General features: G+C 31.6%; 1 protein-coding gene across 1 annotated transcript in view; it reads left to right on the top strand.

The window, feature by feature from the left end:
* The window catches only part of Tmhs (Tetraspan membrane protein in hair cell stereocilia), a 40,065-nt gene extending 18,182 nt beyond the window's left edge, over positions 1-21,883 (top strand). Inside the window, exons 2-3 of the mRNA XM_035368442.2 lie at positions 11,167-11,415; positions 18,496-21,883. Of these exons, the coding sequence (XP_035224333.1) occupies positions 11,167-11,415; positions 18,496-18,680 (434 nt within the window). The 3' untranslated portion in view covers positions 18,681-21,883. The remainder of the gene's footprint in view (positions 1-11,166; positions 11,416-18,495) is intronic.
* The last annotated feature ends 102 nt before the right edge of the window (positions 21,884-21,985 follow it).

Consider the following 21,985-nt stretch of genomic DNA (forward strand, 5'->3'; position numbering starts at 1 on the left):
TGCATGCTGCTAGCTTCGTAATAAGTAGAAGTTTTGAATTTTGAAACACATAATTAAAATTCAAAGAAAATATCTTCGCGCTAAGAAGCTTGTTTGTATGTATCAGTAACTTAATTTTTCGATAACATTATTATGCGTATAATAATTTCAAAATGCGTATAAAAACTGTCGAAATAATAAACAAATACAGAAAATTTCGTTTCGAGACGTTAACTATCGAGAGAGCATAAAAGACATATGTACGTTGGAAATATACTCTACCAATGTATGTTATTGAATTACATCATGGATCTATAGTTACTGACCGAAGCAAACTGTGTTTGATAATTGAATTTTTTTGTGATTTAGGGTTAGGTGTTAGGTAACCCTCCTTATTTTGGGCACCATGTAGTTCCATATGAAAAATTAAGCAATAAATTTTTATGCAAAATCGTAAGGAATTTTCTCCATCCTTTCCGCATGCTTTTGTGACCTACTCGATGCGCCTTCGAGAGGTCCAGGGTTCCGAATCCGAGAGAGGGCACTGCACATTTTTCACGTCTCCTGCTTCAAAAACCTTAATACCTCTACAAGCTGATAGCATTTTAAACGCGTTTTCAGTAAGTAATTTGAAATTTTTGTTGTTATAAAGATTATAACATCAATTTTTGAATCCTGTTTACTGTTTTCAAAATTAGTTGTCAATTTTGCAATTATAAACAGATAAAAACGGGAATTCATAAAAAAATACTTGATAAATACTTGATTTTCTAACCGAATGCAGAGTAGATGTAGATTTCAATGCAGAGTAGAAAAGTTTCAAATTTTGTAAAATTTGCATACCGTAGAAACGTACTTCTCTCAATGCAGAGTAGAAAAGTTTCAAATTTTGTAAAATTTGCATACCGTAGAAACGTACTTCTCTCAATGCAGAATAACAGCAATAAAATGATTTATTTTTGTTTATAAAAAGCAGCATTAAAAAAACCGAGGAAATTCATGTCAGTTACTTGAAATGTTTCTTTCTAATAACAAAATCTTATTTTACTTTTAAAATTTATCTAGGTGCGGCAATGTATAGTTATTTAAAGAAAAATGATATAGTTCGTTGCTACAGGGCAAAGTCTGAAGTAAAATGACTGAGAGAAATGATTGAAGGACAAAGAAACATCTGCAGACATCGATATTGAAATCATTAGACAATAAGATGTGAATTACGATAAATATGCATTTTTAAAAATTATTCATGATAAAGATATTTGAATTTATAAATTGCGTTTTATATGTTAAAAAACAAGAAGAAAAGATACTTTTTTTGGGAGGGGAGGACAATCAGCAATTTTTTATGCATTTAATTTTTCAGTTAGTCCACTTTCAAACAGTGTGGGATAATGGCGGAATGAGTTAGCCAGGCTATGCAAGGTATTGCTGTATCTCAGTTTTAAGTGAATCTGAGTGAAATATTTTTGTTTCCAATTTAATTTTAAATTGCAGTTAAACAATCTCAAATCCATGTGAATTTTTATTTTACAATTGTTGGATAATTTCGTGCTTATAAAGAGTAATCGTGTAATAAAATCGTGTAATCTTATAAAGAGTAATCGTATTATCTCATAAAGAGTTTCGTGCTTATAAAGAGTACAATAAAAGATACAAGTAGCAAAACTAACTTGTATCTTTTATTGTAATTTTAAATTATAATTAGTTTTAAACATGATCAAATTCATATGAACTGTATTTCACCGTTGTTCTATTGCTCTATCGGAGAAAGAAGTGTTGTTCATTAATACGCCAAGTTTAGCAAGTTATCGCCAGATGTGAGCTAAACCAACGCCACCTAGACTACAAAGCCGGAATACTGGTGTGAGAATGAAGCTATGAGTCATCACACTTAGCCTTAGCCAACGCCACCTAGACTACAAAGCCAGAAAGCTCCACTTATGAGTCATCCCAGTTAGGCCAACGCCACCTAAGAAAATCGAGCATTCGGGAACCTTAAGTGGGGGTTCTTTAAGTTCCTAACGTTGGGGGGGGGGATTTTCGGCTAAAGATCCACTATTTTTCGACTCAACCACACAACTAAAAGTGCACTCCACCGGTTTGAAAGACCTTCTGATTATCAACGATTGAATCATCTAACTAATCAAAAAATCTTTTGCAGTTAATTTTCAAAATGTGTAAACTAAATTTCGTATACATCTAAATCAACAACTGAAAACTGTGCACAAGACTGATATTAAATAAATTTGACTAAGTATAACAAAGCATTGTCTGCTTTAGAGTAATTGTACTTTCATATGTGTCTTACTTCATGAAACAAATTTTATCCTATGTAAACTTTAGTCACAAGTGAAATAATCTTTTCATATAATGTTAGACCTTTTAAAGCTCCATCAGAATATATCCCACAAGAAAACATTTACTTTGTGTACCAGAAAAAAAAAAAAACAAAAAAAAAAAACAGTTAAATGTTAAATAATTATGTTTTGTTATAACGTTATCATATTAGCAGTAAATATTAAAAATATCGAAAGTTTACAGTGTTAAAATATCTTAAAAATAAATTAATAAGAAACTTAACAGTTACTGTTGTAATAATTGACTTCATGTAACACTTAGTCACTATACCAAAATAAGAGTTCTAGTAAATATTAGATTTAATTGGACTAAACAAGATTATATAATTTCGCCAAAACATTCTGCTTTAAAAAAATTTTTAACAAGCATACAATGCATAAAATCGAGCTTTTCGAAGTATTATTTTTATTTCACGAATTGATAAAAAAAAAATCTGTACTCAGTATGCCACCGAGCATGAAAGTAAATCATTTCACGATTCTAGGAATAAGCCAGCGAGCACATCTCTAGCGACCGCCGAAAACCATTCCACGACTAAATTCTTTCCGTTTCAAGGCATTCCGTAATCTTTCCTTTTTATTCTTCTCATCTTTGTATTTTGAACTAACCGAGCTAACAAAAGCAGCCATTCCGCGATTGATCCAGCATTCGTCATGTTGCCCCCGGACTTTTGAAAAGAACTGAAATACATCAGTTTACTTCACCAAAGATAACGCTGGGGAGCCTGCAGTCAAAGAATTTGAATTGGGATGTATTCATTCTTATTTTTTGCCTGCAATCCAGGAAATTTTGACTCTGAAAATTTTGACTTTGAAAATAGTTCCTTCAGCTGAGTCACCTGGCCGATATGCTTCCCCAATGGATCAGTTATCCTGCCGTCGTTGGAAAGAAAAGAAAGTATACAACCTCCCCTTGTTAGGAGATTTATTTCGATTTTCCGAATAAATAGGCGGATGGAAAATGTTAGAAAAGCGAAATAAAACTTCAATAATACCGGAAGATGTAGCTAAAATTCTCGTTGAACAACAACAGTATTTCAGATGCAGTTCAGAAATACAACCTGCCGTCAAATATTCCTAACGTCGAACTTCAAAAAAGAATAGCAAAATTGCAAATTTACTTATTGAGCTAAGGCATACCGAGAACTTGATTTTCATCTGACAGCTGAATTTAGAACGAAACTGACTCGAGTTTTATGTCAATCATTTTTATGTAATTTCCTCTATACTTCTCCAGCGGAAGTGAGCCATCGGTAAGACAAGATCCATAGGTAAGATTAAAATCAATAGACAGACAATGTTACGCTCTACCCAATCCTTGAATTCAGTGACATCATTTCACTTACAGAAGTAAAAGAAACGAACACACACCATTGCAGTAAGCGATGAGCCAGTGACGTTTCACGCTCAGCTTTCTGCTCAGAAAGAGCAAATCTTGTAGTACAATAACCTTCGTGAGATTGCTGAAAACTAGTAGTGCGGTTTGAATACGAATCTGTGATAATCCTTGCATGTTGGGCCATAACAATTAAACAGACAGTTACCTAAAGAGATTAGTTTTCTTCTTGAACAGATTTTGAGCTATACTTTCAAACCAATCAACCAATTTTCTCAGTTAATTAAAAAAAAAAAAAAAAAAAAAAAAAATGTTGTATATAGGGAACAGGTTTTATTTGCACACAACTATTTTCAAAGTCCTAATGCGTGAATTATGGAACAAGAAATATTTCGATAAAAAAGAATTTAAACTTTTGAAACTCTGGTATTTCATACAGACCCTTGAAGTAAAATCGCTTATGAAATTGCATAGATCAGAAACACTACTAAAATTCGAAAAGTATTTGAATTTCGCAACGGAATTCCCACTGATGCGTTTTTCTTTTCCGCCTCTCTTTTTTTAGAACAATAAAATAATTCCGAATTTCATTCTGCTTCATATTCCACGTTAGATAATGAAATAGATAATACAAGATGGATAGATATGTAACGAAATAAATAGATAATAATAGAAAATATAAAAATCAATCTTATACCTTTAATTTATTATGCATGTAATTTTTAAGTCATTATTTAGATAATGAATGGAATGCTTTATTTTTAATTCTTAAGTAATCTAATCAAAATCTTCTTCTTCTTCTTTTTTTTTTTTTTTCCTAAAGTAAGAAGATCATTCGTTATGAACTTAAGGAAGCTACTACTTCTAATCAGCGTAGTAATCAGCGTAGTAAAAAATGATATCACAAGGTGATATCATTTTTTTAAGGTATTCCGATTTATCTGATGATATAAATTTATCTTCATTTCATCCAATTTTTTGTTTGATTTGAATATACAGTCATATCATGCGGCTACTAAAAATGAAAGATTAAATCATTTGATTTAAAAACCCATCATTAGGAGTTATACTGTGTGGACCACCAGCGGCCGAGAGGTAAAAGCCGCAAAACCCAGGTAACTCAGGCCAAGCTTTAAGTCCCGACGAAAATGGGTTAGCTGGGTGACGCTTTCATGGTTTCTCCCGGATGTGTAAAGCGGATACGAGCCATTTTCTCATAAAAATCATCCACGAGCCATCCCTCCTTTCCGTGTAGTGCCTAAAGTAATAAATATTAGATACTACAGAATAGCTTGAAAAAAAAAAAAAATTTTTTTTTTTGCGAAAAAATGCCAAAATTCTATAAACTGCATCAGAAATTTCAAAATAGCTTCATTAGGAATGTTATATCTTAATTTATACGAATGTATAAGGATCGAAATTCTGCGATGATTAATTTGACCATTAAACAAAAACATATGTGAAAAATACAACATTATGTATATATATTATATTATATAAATAAAGCATGAAATATGTCTATATTTATATACGTTTAGCAAAACTCCTGTGGAAACTTATTATCACTGCAAATACTCATACACTAAAATTTTGAAGAAAGTCGAGATGATAGAAGAGGAAGAAAAATTAACTAGAAGATTTGATAACAAACAAAACATGTTACCTAAAACTGCGTTAGAAAAAGAATCGTGACTTCATTTGACGAACTTATAAAATGGATTATTTATTATTAAAGCTATTTCAGTTTCGAAAAGTTAAAGTCTGAGTTTACCTAAACATAAGTTATTAATATAAATAATTTTTACTACTGCATAAGAAATTGGATTGCCTTTTTTATCATCAAGTTTCAGGCTGTTAAAAATATAAACCGTTTTTTAAATTAATTTATTTATTTCGAACGATTTTTTTTTAAGAGTTGGGCTGTTAAATTTCAGTGCAACTTAGAATAAATTTCACGTCCTGATGTTATTCCATGGCTATAATTTCAAATGTTAATCTTATGAATCTTTCAAAAGGATACCTTCATTTTCCATTTTCATATCTGATGACAAAAATTTATTAAAACATATTTGGATGAAATGCCTATAAAAATTATATGTTTTGACAGCTATTTATATAAGACATAATACTAAAAAAGATTATTTATAAAGCACATGTTAAATCATGAATAAGAACTCCAGTTCTCTGGTTATTTTGATTTATTCTTTTATTCAGCTTTTTCTCTGTTTTTAATTAGGCCTTATCTATGCGGCTATGGTAAAAACATCGCTCTTCATGTTCACTGTTTATGAATTACGAGATCATTGTTTATCATCATAATGCAGAAAACTGCTGATGTAACCAGTTTTCCTATTTTCTGCATTTATTTATGTATTTTTAGCTTTAAACAGGCTCATCTTCAGTGTCACATTTATTGAACATCAGTCATTATGGTTGCTATGCTGCTTCAGGACATCCCTGATGCTGCTTGGAAAAGATGCTTTTTTCGGAAAAACCGTTAATATTTTAATCGACATATGAATATTGAACACTTAAGCAAAGATAGGAATAAAAATTCAGAATAAAAATTTAATTTTAGGTGCTATGGAAAGTAAATTAACTCACGAATGCCAGCATATATTAATTTCAGTACTCTTCCAACAATTTAATCATATTCTGTTTTATGATTTGTGGGTGGACTGATTCTCGTTAAAATAAAGCTAGACTTTATCCGAAACTGTTTGAAATTCCATTTTATCTATCCATAATAAGTTACTCATTTATAAGATCATTTCCCTTATTTAGTTCGCAAGTCCATTATTCGTAATTGTAATTCTTCTATTAATAAGCAGAAATAATTAAAGATTTTAGTAGTCCATTATTTCAAAGAAATGATAAAATATACGAAGATCTTAGAATGCTAAAGTTTTCAGTTTATTTTGCCAGAAGTGTGTATAAACAAATTTCATTAACACTAGAAACTGTTAACTGCAATTCATGTGAAAAGCACAGACGCTTCAGAACTGTGCTAAGATTACTCTAACTACCACCTCTTAATGGGGTAGGGATGATTTATATATTCCTGTTCAGCTATTAGAATACTGCCAATTAATTATCTTTATTCCAAACTTTATGGATAGCTGAAATCGACTTCTTTTTTCATGTCAAGAAAGTAAATAGGTTCTGTTGCAATACATTATAAAATAACAAAATTAAGGAGGATTTTAAGAAAACAGGAAACATGGTTTTATTGTTACTTTTCCATGTGAAAATGGATATTGAATAATGATGAAACAGAAATGAAACTCTGACATGAAACAGAAACCTAAATGAATTGAATGCAATGTTACGTCATCGGATACATCGGAAGAACTCGAAAGAAAGGAAATATACACCAAGTTAAATATAATTTTCCTATATTTTGAAGCAAAGATTTTCTTTTTCTTTCTTTCTTCCACTTCCCCTTTCTTTACCCTGAAAAATAATAAAATGTAAAAATGAATATATTTTCATTTTAGTTTTTTTACGTTAAGTTACGTGGTTTTAATTGAATATACTAAAAGCTAAAAAGGTACAATTTTTAGCTGTTGTAACATTCTTGATTATATGTGACTAAAACTAAAATTGAGGAAAGGTTACATAATAGTACTACGATATTAAGTGAATTTTAAGGAGCGATAGATGAGATAGTATAGAAATGACATATTTATGAATAAATAATTAAAATTCTCGTTGACAATTTTGATTTAAAATGTATCGTTTTTAGTAGATATAGAATTTTATTTTTAGTCATACTATATGCGACTAGTTTAATAGCCAAAATTTTTTTTTTTTAACTTTTCGTTGCATTTAACTACAGTTATTTGCCACTTAAAGAGTTTTGAAATCTTTTAACAAACTTATTTCATAAGAATATTGAATTTAATTAAATAAATTTAATTTAAATACAAATTTAATTAAATATAAATTTAAACAAATTTAAATTTAAATTTTAACAAACACGTATAAAAGGAAAAAAAGCAAATTTAAAACAAAAATTTAAAAAAAAAAAAAAAAAAAGTGCAAACATATACAAGATTTAATTCTTGAACTAATCTACAATATCATTTAAATTCAGAAGCATAAGCAAATCAAGTGCAAATCCAATAAATTCTAACAAACTTATATATACATATATTTTTCACCTTTGTACCAAAAGTCTTGAATTTATATGACAATTATGCATGCTTTTATTCCTTGAATCTCATGTCCGCTAGCACTGTGTAAACTGTAACTTGAATGGAAATTATTCGTATGAAATGTGGAAACTGCTGTCAGTCACTGTTGTGAAGAATGTGTACACAAGCTTTTGAAACCGGGCTCCGCCCTAACAAAACAAAACAAAACACAAGCTTTTGATACTATAATCTGTGCTTATGAAGTCTGTCTGAATGGCTCTATGTGCCGTGCCAATAATGGCGTCATTTACATTACGATTGATATTCAATTCAAATGACAGTCAAAAGCAGAGTTTTTTTTATGTATACTTTTCTCATTTACGCGTCAATGAACGGCCGAGCAGTGAATCATTGACCACTGCTGGTAGTTCATCTCTGGTTCACATCTAGGCAAACGAGGTGGCAACATGGAGATTTTCGCGGTTTTTCCTCCTGTGTAAATTTCTCTCTTTAAACGGGCTAGTTTACCTTTTAAAAGTCTTCCATGAGACCATTTCTGCTCTTAGGGAGACATGCCCAGCATGCTTTGTGATGTTGAAATTCCGCGTGGCATCACGCATGAGTCAGAAGCCATCGCGGCGGTGTAAAGTGAGTACACCTCTGTAAATTGGATTATGGGTATTGTATCTCATATTTTATATACATTTATCAAATTTTATCTAGATATGATTTTATCTTTGCGTCATGGTTTTAAATCTGAGCAGAATTTTAGAATTTTCTTGGCGGATATTGAGGTTAATGGATTTAATGCTATTAAATTAGTTTTTCATGATCATAATCACTAATTACTAAACTGTCTTACCTGTCTTAGCTAATTTAGTATGATAATTAATATAATTTTGTGTGCTTGCTAAACGTTCGTGACTATTCAAAACCTGATTATTAACAACTAAGAAAGACAAATTTCATCTATAAACTAGAAAGTAAACGTATTTATTCGGCAGTTTATTTAGATTGCTATTAATTATTCTTATGAAAGAAATTACCGTATCATAACAAATGAAGATGGAATTTCATTTGAACATTTTTTATACAGTGTTAGTTTTCATAAGTTTCAAATTTATAATATGCCAGTTTTCAGTTCAAAACTCTTTATTCACAATTAATCAGAACAATACTTAATTCTGTCTTTTAGGAATTTCATTGGACTTTCCTGTTATTTTCTTCATAACTTAATGCTATTTTAAAAAAGTCACCGGACACTTTACTTTTTTATTATTTATCATAGACATACTTCTAGTTAAAAAGTCTGTAATTAGATATTGTTACTACCTATTTTACTAATTATAGGATAATATTAGGTTAACATACATCAAGTTAAAAAATCTCAGCGCTGTGAGATGAGAATTTCAGAAGCAAATATTAACTTTTTATTCTGTATCTATGGATTAAAATTTCCATTATGATTTTAGGAAAGAAGCTTCATAGCTTTATGTAAAAATTTCTGTGAGATATGGTTGATAAATATTTTCTCTAAAAATAAGGGAATCGACTGTAAATTTATTGACAAATGCAGTTTTACCCAAGACGAAACGATTAATTGCCGAAGCAACTTCTGTTTTGAATTGGATAAAACAGCATTTGTTAATGAGCAACTTCTGTTTTGAAATTTTCCTATAAATTCTTGAACTGTGCTCCTTCTTAAAAAATTCGAGTTGCACTGGTTCACAGGGTAAAAAAAATTATATGGACACCACATGAATTTCTTGTACGCATACTAAATTACGCAAATTTTTTCTGCACTTCATTTTAAACTTATTTCATTTGAAAGTGAGATACCAGCTTCCAATTCAAAGTGCCCTTTTGGTACTGCTGTTAATTTTAACATTCTATAGCTAATCTCTTTTGAGTTATGCCAGATACATACGTGAGTACAGACGTCACGCCGAAACTAAACAAAAGTCCCAAAGACAAAAGTTCAGTATTTTACCGCGAACCGTTTTTCAGTTATGTGACACACGTACGTAATTGATATTTCGGTTGAAATTTAATAACCAAAATTTTTCGCGATTACAATACTTTCTTTACTTCGTACAAAGAAGTAAACTATGGTGTATGTATATCCAGTAGTACATTTGCTTTTGAGGATTTTTAATAATTTTGTAAGTTAAAGGTAATGAAAGGTTAATTTTTCACTAATTAAAGTATATTGAATAATATGCCTACTGGAATTTTAACTCTGAAGGGAATTAAGTTAATTTTAATTTTCTTTTACAGAAATTCTCTCCAACCCCAAGGTGAGACTTTTATGAAATTCCGCATCTTATGTTAAGGAGCTTTGTAATTTGAAACGAATAATTAGGATCGATATTTAAAGAATAATGCCCGTAACCAGCTCTTTCGAACACTTTATTAATAGGAGTCAAATGTGATTCAGTCATATGTTAACACTTTTTGGTACTTCTTTGTTATAGCGGCCGAAACTGAATTGCCAATCAACCAAGATATCTCGTCAAAATCTGGCCACGTGTTCTTAAACCTCGCCACGTGACCGTATATTAGCACCGTGTTGCATGTTTGCTCTCACCGCGTGTTCTTATGTTATTATTAATTTTAAATGAGGTTTTCGAATTCGCATTGTTTATTTAAAAATATATTCATTGCTTTTTATGAATGAGTTGATAATTTTTAATTTACCAAGTAATTAGGTGCATGGCATATCATATTTCAAGAAAGAGGTATTTTACTTGACAAACAAGTATGCGAAAATGGCCACAACATGAAACTTTATGTTAACGACGAAACCATTTGGAAATGTAGAGTTAAAAATTGCAAAAAAAAAAAAAGAAGGGCCTTCGTGTTGGATATTGGTTCAGCGGTTCCAGAATATCGTTCGCCACTGCTATTAAATTTATGTATTTTTGGGCAGAGGAGTTGACGTCCATGAAATGGTGCAACAAACAGCTTAAGTGTGAAAGTACTGCAGTTGACAAGAACAATTGCATGTAATAAAATAATAAGAATTCTTAAAAATATTCTCAGGAAACGACATGTGAGTAATTATTGCTATTATTATACATTGTGTTTATTTTTACATTCGTTCTTCACGAGCTTGGCGAAATTATAACTGAGATCTTAGTGCAAATTTAAAATTACCAAATATGGTTTGGGGCCGCTATAACAAAGAAGTACCCATTTTTTCGATCATTTCATTTTTAAAATGCAATCAAGAATTTATTTTAATTAATTAAATTATTTTATAACAAAGGAGTATCCATTTTTTCGATCATTTCATTTTAAAAATGCAATTAAGAATTTATTTTAATTAATTAAATTATTTTATTTTTATTAATCATAGGTGCCTGTATGATAGTGGGCGTTGTTTCCTTCCCCGCTGGTTGGGACTCGGATGCAGTGAGAGAGGTTTGCGGTCCAGAAGCAGATGATTATGATATTGGCCAGTGCGGTGTTCGATGGGCATACATACTGGCAACCATTGGGATTTTCGATGCAGTCATCCTGGCAGCTCTAGCGTTTCTTCTTGCTACTCGTTATGTAAAAATTACTCCATCCGAACCTCTTGTACCTAATGGTTCTATTTACAAAGGTATGTTAACACGAAGTTATAAAATGTAGAGGTTCACTAATGTAAAATATAACTAAGGTGTGTAAGTGCTCTTTTAAACTTAAGGCACTAAGTTTAGCTTTCTGCTTCAAAATATACACATACTCAAACATAACGTAAACTAAAAGGTTGATAGAAATAGAAATGCGGTATTACTCGGACTTCTTTTTAATTTTCAATAAATTAAAACATATGACATGTTACAAATATTTTCTTTTCTTAAATAAAAATTAAGGTACTCTTGCATTGTCCCGTCGACCATGAAAATTGGCTAAAATCGAACCACGAAAGTTAGCAGAGATTCCGCTAAGTCTTCTTGCAGAATTCTGACGGAAGTGACTTCTGTTTATCTAATAAACAATCAATAATCGACCCGCTTCGTGAAAAAGCTCTCTCCGCTATATTATTAAGCCCCTCGATGTTGCGTTTAGGATGCTATGAAAAGGAATTTCCCGCAGGTAACTGCTTCTATCTATGACTGTTTTTTCGGCCATATTCAGTTGACCATATATTATCCATTAATACAGGGCGGGAGGCACGATGGTGCAAAGCACGTCGGCGGCGAAGACTTAGGTGCAGTTCACGTTAAGCAGGCGCCTGGGCAAAAGCCTCATCCTGAGGGTAACGAAAGGTTCGTTCGCATGACGTTTTCTGAATGGCATGCTTGCAGAATTCATGACTGAGGGTGAAATTCTCAGTACGTCCTGGTAAGTAAGTCTTCGCATATAAAAATCCAAGGTTAATCTACTAAAATGTCCCGAAGAATCATCAATTAAAACCTAATATACAGGCAGTAGTCGACCCGTATCGTCTGAATTCCAACTGGTGATCTAGTGGGAGGGACAATGGGCGGCGAAATGAGGTCTCTGCCGAAAATATCGCGGCAAATACATCGTGGACGAAAATATCGCGGAGAAAGAAACGCAAGGCGAAACATCCTCGGCTCAGGCGTTCCTTCGTGAGTTGCAAATGGGGCACCCGCACTTCAGCGCAATCTCAGGATAACACCATAGACGATTTTCGATTGCATTTTAATTGCGAAAGTAGTAAAAGACATATTTCAGCATAAGGTCAATAGAATAAAGCAATTAATGGCATAAATATGCGAGTCTAGACTAGAGATACAATGGGCCAATCGACACAAGGATCAAGGAAGTGCAATTTACGAAGTTCATAGGCAATTACGCCTTTACCTCCACATCTTCAAAGGAATTTACATCATCAAAAAGAGGGGATTGTCAAATAGGGTAAAAATTTTGAGAAGCCGAATGACTTGGAATAAGTGCCTTCACACTGGGTCAAAAAAAGGCAAAAAACTCAGAAGGTCTTAATTTTGCGCCGAAAAAGGGCCAGAAGAATTTAGATAGGGACAGCCATAATAAAATTTTGACTAGAAAAATAAAAGGTGAAGTTTCCTTGAACCTTGATAATCATGTTTTACATACGTCAGAAGCGAAAAATACGCAGGAGAATTTCCGATGCGCGTTCTTCAGGGGTGGGAGGGAGGGGGGAACCTATTTACAGGCCGAAAAAGTAGTTCTGCCAGTGACCAGCTGGGAGGGAGAAGTTTCGTTTTTGACCGCTATTCAATGCGGTATTTAAAGGCCTAAAATGACGTTGTTAAACGCTTGAGAAAGTTCCTTTTTAAAGGAAGAAAAGAGCAGTATTTAAATTTAAGTATTATTCAGTTTAAATCAATTCAAAAGTTAGAAAATATTTTAATTCAGTCCTTTTAGACTGTGATGTTTCTTATTAAAGAAACGTTAAAGGGGGTTCCTAGGGTTAATGCTGTGTGCATTAAAGAACTTTAGAGGCGGAGGGGATTAAGGAACGAGAGGTAGTTATTCACATGGCTGTCAGTGTGCTCATATCTATCCCGTTTAAATGGGAGAGCTGAATATTCCTGGTCAATCGACACAGTCCGCTACTTGTGGCGCCAGCCAATGAGTACTAAATACAAGCAGTAAGAGTTCGTGGATAAGCAAAGTTCATATGCAGTAGGTAAGAAGAAATGCCGGTATGCTCCGAAGGAAGGAGTGTATGGTGGTGAAAACAGTCAGTAAGCGCGGAGTACACAGTTAGAAATAGCAAGCCAGCAATATTACATAGTAATATAGCAATAGTATACAAACATAGGTAATCGATAGTTACTTAAAGTAATAAATATTAAATGACATATAAAACAGTAGCATGGGACTCCAATAACAAAGAGTGAAAGGGAAGACGTACGGTAGGTGGAATGTGGGTGTGTGGTGTCGCAATTGAAAGATACAAAATAATAGTACGGAATATCAGTGTAAGTAAGGTGTTATGAGAAAGTTGCAGTACGGAATATCAGTGTAAGTTAGGATATCTCTTCAAGAATGAGGCGTAATATTTGCATTTTGTCTAACAAGTTGTTGCATTCTTTTAAGTTCCTTGTCATATTACATTTGAATAACTTTGCCAATTTGGAATCCAAATAAGTCTTGTACTTCTTTCATTACACTGAGTAATTCTCAAATATCTGAGCGATTACCAGGATTATCTGTTTTATGACCTGAGCAAGATTTATCAGGTTGAGAATTGTTATTTTTGGACATGCTTACTGGGACATTTTGGTTTGTGCTATAAATGCGATTGGGCGCAACAGCCAGTGCATAGGCTACTCCTGGCTGGCTATATGGAAGATTGTATGATGGAAATTTAGAGCAACCTGTATATGAGGCCAAGTGAGGGCCTAGGCAATTCGCGCACTTGGGGGTATCCAGGTGCCCCTGATGGTCATAATTACCAGTTCTATTATGGCTTGCACATTGAAAGACCATGACAATTCTCAGAAGAGTGGTGCCGAGAACCTGGGTTTTAAAGACGTATTTTTCGACCTTAATGCCAAATAACATAAGATAGGTTAGGTGATAAACTTCATCAATTTTCTCATCTTTCGTTTTATATTTGGTCAACTGTACAATTTTATGCACATTATAGCCTAATTCAGTAAGAGAATCTTTAATAATATCAATATGAGTCAGAGGGCAAGCCCTGAATAAGTACCTTGATAGGTTTTTTATGGCATGGGTTAACAACAAAATGTTCTAAAGATTTGTCTAAGAAATACTGACTTAAGGGTTCCATCAAAGTTCAAAGTGGTTCAACTTTGAAGAATTCGCCGCTTCTTGCACTTTGGTAGTGCGTCAGAAAGAGCTTTCAAATAGTCATAAAATTTAGTTCCCTGCGTGAGTTTAACCATAATGGGTGGTACTTTGCTTTTCATTAACATTAGAACTATTAGCACTTAAGGCATTATCATCATTAGATACAGTATTACTGAGCATAACATTGGTACAGTTTCAGAGTTATTACACATATTATCAGAATCAAATTTTAATGAATTTAAAATTTTGCAATGAAATAGAGGGCTTAGGATTACTGGTTTTAATAGCTTTAACTGTCTTAGTAGGCTTTTGAAAATTAGCATCAGAATCATCCCTATTATCAGAATTATCATTTTTACGTCGTCGGACAAAACATCGTGGGAGAAAACATAGCAAGGAGATACCATCGCAGCTCTAAAACACCGTTCTACAAACCATCATCACCGAAATTAAAGTGCTTCAAAAGCTTCGCAGCTTAAAAACATCGTCGTCGAAAATATCGTAGTAAAAAATAAAGTACTTACAAATCATTTGCTTGACGAATAACATCGCAGACATGCATTTTTCAGATTTTAAAGTTGCAAATGCATATCCATATAATGATTTGTGAGATGAAGATAGAATGAGGAATATTTTTACTTTTATATTTCATATTTTTGAATTAGCCAATAAAATTTTGCTGAAAAAAATAAATATATTTAAAAACTAAAATGAGTAGAAAACTAACATACGTATAGCAGTTCATATAATTTTAAACTAATATAGTAATTAATGAAGGCCACTAATTAATTCATCTCCATTATATATTATGTTTTACTGGCAATTTTTCGCGCAAAATTTAGTCTAAAAAAGATTAGAAAAAGAAATACGAATAACTGCATGTAGTTACCCCTATTAAGATTGTTTAATGAATTATCAAATTATAATATTCTGTGAACTGCTTAAGTAGCATTAGTTTTCGCCTCATTTTCAATTTCTAAATGCTTCAGTTTCCTTCCTAATTTTTCAGAAAAAATTTATTAGTTAATTTAAAAATATGAAATGTAAAAGTATTCTTCCGCTCACAAATCATTATGCGAATAAGCACTTACATCTTTTACAACTGAAAAACGCATGTCTGCGATGTCATCGTCATGGTATGATTTATAGGAGCCTTATTTTTTACCATTTTCGATGATAATTTTTTAAACTGCGAAGTTTTTTATTAGCCTTTATTTTCGACGACAATATTTTGTACTATTATGTTTTCTCGTTGGTTTCTTTTCTCCCATGATGTTTTGTACGACGATGTTTTCCCCTTGCGTTATTTTCTCCTGTAACCATCATTAATAATGCCGTGCTTCATGTTTAGAAACACCTAATCTTCGATTATTTAAATTATCTGAGACAATAAAGCATTGCATTCCGTAGAATATATTGGTTGGTCTCCCAAATTTTCTTTCATTTTTGTCTTTAGAGCTAGCATTCAGCCTATCTAGATTCTGTAATGCTTGAATAATAGTTTAACTTGCCAGAATCTCATAAATTCTTTAAATGAAGCATTTCAGCAACTTTACAAATGCATTTTACAAATTAAGAACAAACTGTCAAATAACTGGTCACACATGCTTTTCAAGAAGTCATGACTGTAAAATTTTAAATAACATAAATTCTGAGAAAACTTTACTGAAAAATTTAAGCAGACGATTTTTAAGATACTTCCTATTATCCTATAATTATGTTTCGTAGCAAAACGATATCCAAAGTTCATTTGTTGCATTTATTTTAAATTATTTTTTGAGTAAAGTCCCATTTACTTCTGTGAGACGATTTTCCAGCTCTAAAGATAAAATGTGAATTTTTGAGTTAAATATTTTATTCTTGGAAAGGAATTTTTACTAAAATACGAAGATTAGGTAAATGTTATTTCTTAGAAAATCACGTTTTATAATTCGCTTCTATTTATTATATATTATTATATATTTTTTTTAAATATGTAATATTACAAGTCCCGTCAAAAATAAAACAGAAATCGAAAAAATACAGGATATCTAATAAAATATTGAAGAACTGTTAAAAAAATGCCCATTGTCTTCGATATAACTTAGGAATTTAGGTTAAGTAAGTTGTATTTTATTTAAATAGAAGTTAAAATTCGAAAGTGACTATAATATACTTTTCTTAACAACCAATAAATTCAAGCAACAAAAGAAAAGGGAATACGTAAATTGCTTCCCCCCCACACATTTTGCGATGCTTTAGAATGTCATGGTTGGTAGGAAACGGAAAATCGTTTCTCCGCAAGGTAGCATTCTCATTTTTCTCACCTGCTTCCGGTATAAGGAATGACAGATGTTCTATTGTGAATTGGGTTCAGGTTTGTCTCTTCAAGAATGGTTCTGAATTTTAAGTTTGCAGATCTTCTTACACTGCCAAAATTTTAAAGAATAATTGTTAAACAACGGAATTTATCAGATTTCTTAAAACATAACAAATAGCCAATATGAAGGGAAGAGAATTTAAGCTATCTTTATATTGGCAACAGATAGCGTTCGTTTTTGAGAATTAAAATTTATGTCAATGCAGAGATGGTGCAGTTCTCTTACCAAGAGTTGGATTAATCGTTAAGGAAAATAAACACGTGCTTAAGGCATCAAGGATAGGGGGCACCACAAAAAGATCCTCGTAATCATGGAAAGGGGGTACCACAAATAATACAATAAACTTTGATCTTAATTTTTGTAATCCTTAACCGAATAAAATCGAATTACCTTAATTTTTTTTTTTTAATATAATTAACGAAAACTCGTGAAAATATTTCATTCAAATAAAATTGTTCTGGGAAAAGTATAGCGTTTAATTCCGTTCAGAATGAAATGTTGTTTAAAAATGCATTCTTTTCAAATACTTAGAGCACTGAAATATTGCAGAAAAAGAAAAGATATGCATTTATACGTATATTTACGACATAATTACAAAATGTTTACATCCTATTATGTCAAAACCCATTGTTCTTAAATAGTAAGTCACTGAATATTTCGGCCTCCACAAATGGATCGCCACTGCTTCAAAGCAATGAATGGGGCAAACCAATTAGACCCTCTCCTCTTACTTACTACCTCCATGGCTCTTTCTCAGCATAAACTCATCGCGATTAATGGACTTTGGAAAGTAGTGGAAGAAAAATGGAAATCAATACCCCTGAAAATTTTACGAAAACCCTTCTTATTATAAAAATTACGATAAAATTCAGAAAAAAGTCTATCAGATCGAGCATTTAAAAAAATATTCTACATTTTAAGCATTAATTAAACGGTCCGAAATCATTTTAAAAATGTCTAAACACCCTCAATAATTACATGTTTAATTTTTTTTTTCATTATTGTAAAGGAAGTAATTTATTAATTCATTATTAAAGTTTAAAATGTTTTATAATCATTAATTATAAATGCTTACTAGATCCAAAACCTCTAAAACGTATCAAGATAAATCCGGCAATTGCATCTCTTGAATAGGCACATATTTTAATGTTAAATAAATATAAAAAGAGAAAAAAAAGTTATAATTTAAAATGAAATAAAAAGAAAAAGTAACACATTCCCTGAGAAGCTACAGCAACCAATAGAATAAGATATTCTATCTAAATGAAACGTGCGCATAGTAGTTGTTTTCCTTTTCGAAAATTAATGAAAGTAAAGCTAAGGGGTGATAAAAAGCATGATGTCTTTTTATTGGCACTCAACCAACGTCTTATTTCTTACCTTGACTTCTTGTTATCATATAACTCTTTCCTACAGAAAATAACAGCAAAAAATATTAGTTAATAATACAACCCTAGATCAAAATTTAAAATATTGCATCTAACATTTTATTAAAATAACTGAAAAATAATAATTAAAATAATTTTATTAAATAATAATAATAATAATTTTTTTCTTTTTCTTTTTAGGTGAGGTCAACAGTGCTTTCCTGGCGGATACACAATCCTTAGCTTCTCGCAAATCATTAGCTTTGCAACCAGTAGTTCTGATGCCTCAAGCTAGAGACCCAGAACGTATATCAGAATTTTCTCAGAGGACAGGAAGATCCAAAGCCAGTCATTATACATCATCTGTTCACAATTTTCAGCTTTAAATAAGACTGTAGGATGAGAGAAAGAATCATGAATAACTTGCGAGCAGAATGTTCTCCAGAATGCATTTTGTATACTAACATAATTCCTAAGTAGATGCCACTAACAACTCATCATTCATAAAAAAATAATTTATTGACTCTTTTGTAATATATATGCATCGAAAGGGTCGTAAAATGCTTCTATTAAAGGGTCAGATAAAGTTCCCAAATTATCTGATCGCTTGCAATCACTCTGACATGAGAATGCTCTCAACGCATTTGAATAATGACAGGGACAAATAGCTAACTCTGCTGTGATCATAATTCTGCAGTTATTTTCATGTTTTGCAATCAATAGTTAAATTGCATAAGTATATAATTCTAATTTATTTACTAGGATTCTCTCAATATATTTATTGTGAGCTGTTATTAACAGAACTGTGGAATGTGAAGATTTTTCAGCTTATATCTGATATCTTTTTCTGTTGTAAAATACCCTATATTGATGAAATAATATTTTCTCCTTGGCTATTTTGACTGCATAATGATGTGGGTTGCAATACATTTACTTGACATATATTTGAGAATGCTTAGGGTAATTATTTTCCCTATAAGGAGGGACGGATTAAATATATATATATATTACATTAAATTAATATTATTTAATGTAATATATATATATATTTAATTTTACTGAAATAATTTTAAAGGTTGCTATTTCATTTTAAAGTTACAGGGATGAAAATTTCAATGAGTTATAAATAAAAAAAACATTGTCATCACATAAAAAGGTAATAAATTAGAGATTACCTTTTACATTTTCCAGCAAATTGCTATACAGTCAAAAGTCGTTAATTCGGACATCCATAATCCATAATGATCTATAATCCGGACCTCAAAGCTACAAACTTCCTGCGCATGCGCGTAAGACCTTTACGGCTGTGAATGCGCATGTGCGCATAATACGTTTACGCTTGCGCATTCAATGTATAACGGACGGTATAAGCTAAGCTAAAATTATCTAATTCAGTTAATGTTGCAGATCGTGTTGTTCCTTAATCTTTGAATTAGATCTGGCTTATTATTTTTTGCAGACTGTTTAGAGCAATTTTATAAAAGTAAGCTTGAACTTTCGATTATGTCAAATAGAATTTCCGATATATATTTACTAATATGTAAAGGATCTACAAAGCGAAAGTATGTTTCGAAGTCCATTAAACAAAAAGTGAATTGCTGCAAAAAATGGACAAAGGCATATCCTCCTTCGTTTCTCTAACCATTCCGAATCTGTTTATCAATTTCACGCCGCTCTGCGGCAGGGGGAAACGCCGTGGCGAGCAATTAATTGGAAGTTAATCTGTCAGCACTATCCTTATCTTCAGGGCAGATGTTTTTATTTTATTTGGCTTGTAATTCCTTACTAAATGTAGTATTTCATCTCGATGTACTCCGTCTTTGATATGATTTAAATCAAACTCCTCGTCATTATAATTTGCTTCCGATAAAGAAGAAAGTGATACAGAGGTTACTGAAAACGAAACAACTTACATTGAAAGAAATGTTTAATAAAGTAAACAAATAAATATTAAGCTTTTTTTTTTTTTGTAAATTTTGATACCCTTTAGATCATAATTGTTCTTTATTTCATAAATTACGGTTTCATATTTTTAATTTCTGCATGCCATCTTACCAGATTTAAACTGATGATCTCTAATACGGAATCGCCGAAGTCCCGATTAACGACTTTTGACTGTATTATAAATATACCACTGCAACTATACATTCCAAAAGTGAACGATGCCAACGATGAATGTTTGTGAATAACTTTTTGAGGCATTCAAGTTGTTAACTCTAAAATTGATATGTTTTTAATTGTTTACTCAACAATTGTCCCACTCCGGGGTCGTAAATGCTGACATTCTAATAGTCATGACTCTGATGGTATAAAATACACGGAACTGGTTCCTACCGTCCAAAAGAGCAGCTTGTGCTGTTCCATTGATTAGTGGCTATAGCCATCTGGAGTGGAAGCAGGACGGCCAGTTCCTCGTAACTTCTTCGTTCCACACCTAGCATGGAGTGTTAAGCTCTGCAAGCCACAACTTCTGCCTTAAATAGAGGGCATTAAATGGGCAAGCCGTGCAGCGCATATATATGTTGTGGTGGAACACGCATATCTTTTGTTAATTACTCCATGACTTGAAAGTTCATGATTCTTAAAATTCATTTAGTTTGAAAAAGCTTTTCACAACTTTAGTTCATAATAAAAATCTATATACATATAAATAAACAAATAAAAATAGAATTCTTTGGATTTAAATAGAAATTTTATTTCTGAACACAATGAAATATTGAAGTTCCAAAGTTATTTTGAATAGAAATTTTATAAAACAGTTTGTTGCAATGATGTATCAAAAAAAATTTTTTTTAATGTTAATATATCTGAGATTTATGGACTTCTAAAAAATAATTATCATTAATACTGCATATAATTTTTTTTCTTTTTCCAATAACTTCTATGGTTTTAGTTTTATGGCAAGCTAACTTGTATCTTTGTTACATATGGGGGAAATTACAAAGGGGCCCAAGCAGCCAGCCCATTCCTTGGAATTTGAACTCTGTTCGAACTAAAATGTTTAGTTACCGTACAGCTCGGCCACTTGTAACCACATAAACTTCTGTGAATGTTTCTTGTAGATTTCAAAATGCTGAATACAGATACAGTACACACTTTCCACAATTACTCACCTATTTGAAGGGAAAGGACTACTAAATGTTTTAACATTGCTATAAAATTAGTGTTTATATACTTTATATCAAATATGAAAATTTAAGCAATTCTAATAATTGCAGCTTAAATATACTGAATTATAAATATCTGTACTTTTATTTTACTGTAGTTGTAAAATTTTCATCCAAAAAAATTCAAATGGGGTACAGAAGATTATGCGAGAGGCTGCATCGAATGTTTTGTTATAGAAGTTCTAAAATGTCATTGTTACTTATTTTGCATCAAGATTGCATGAAAAGGAAGGCAGACTTTGATCAAGATTTTGAAACTGAAATTTTCTTGAAGATTCATTATTCCTTATTAAATCTTAAAACATGCTTATGACTCAGTTTGAAAGTTCTTGTTGATACTGACTGAAAAACTAGTATATATTGTTGTACTTTACATTATTTTAAACTTTTTGTAAATAAAATTATTTATTAATACTAGAAAAGTCATTTTAATTAGCCATATAATTACATATGAATTAATAACTTTTTTGTGCCAACAATCACAAAACTTAATCCAGGCTGTTAAGAAATTTGTAATTTATGAT

The sequence above is a fragment of the Stegodyphus dumicola genome, chromosome 8 (genome assembly GCF_044657685.1).
Source record: "Stegodyphus dumicola isolate Sdum_Otavi_A_Nest chromosome 8, ASM4465768v1".
Lineage (NCBI taxonomy): Eukaryota > Metazoa > Arthropoda > Arachnida > Araneae > Eresidae > Stegodyphus > Stegodyphus dumicola.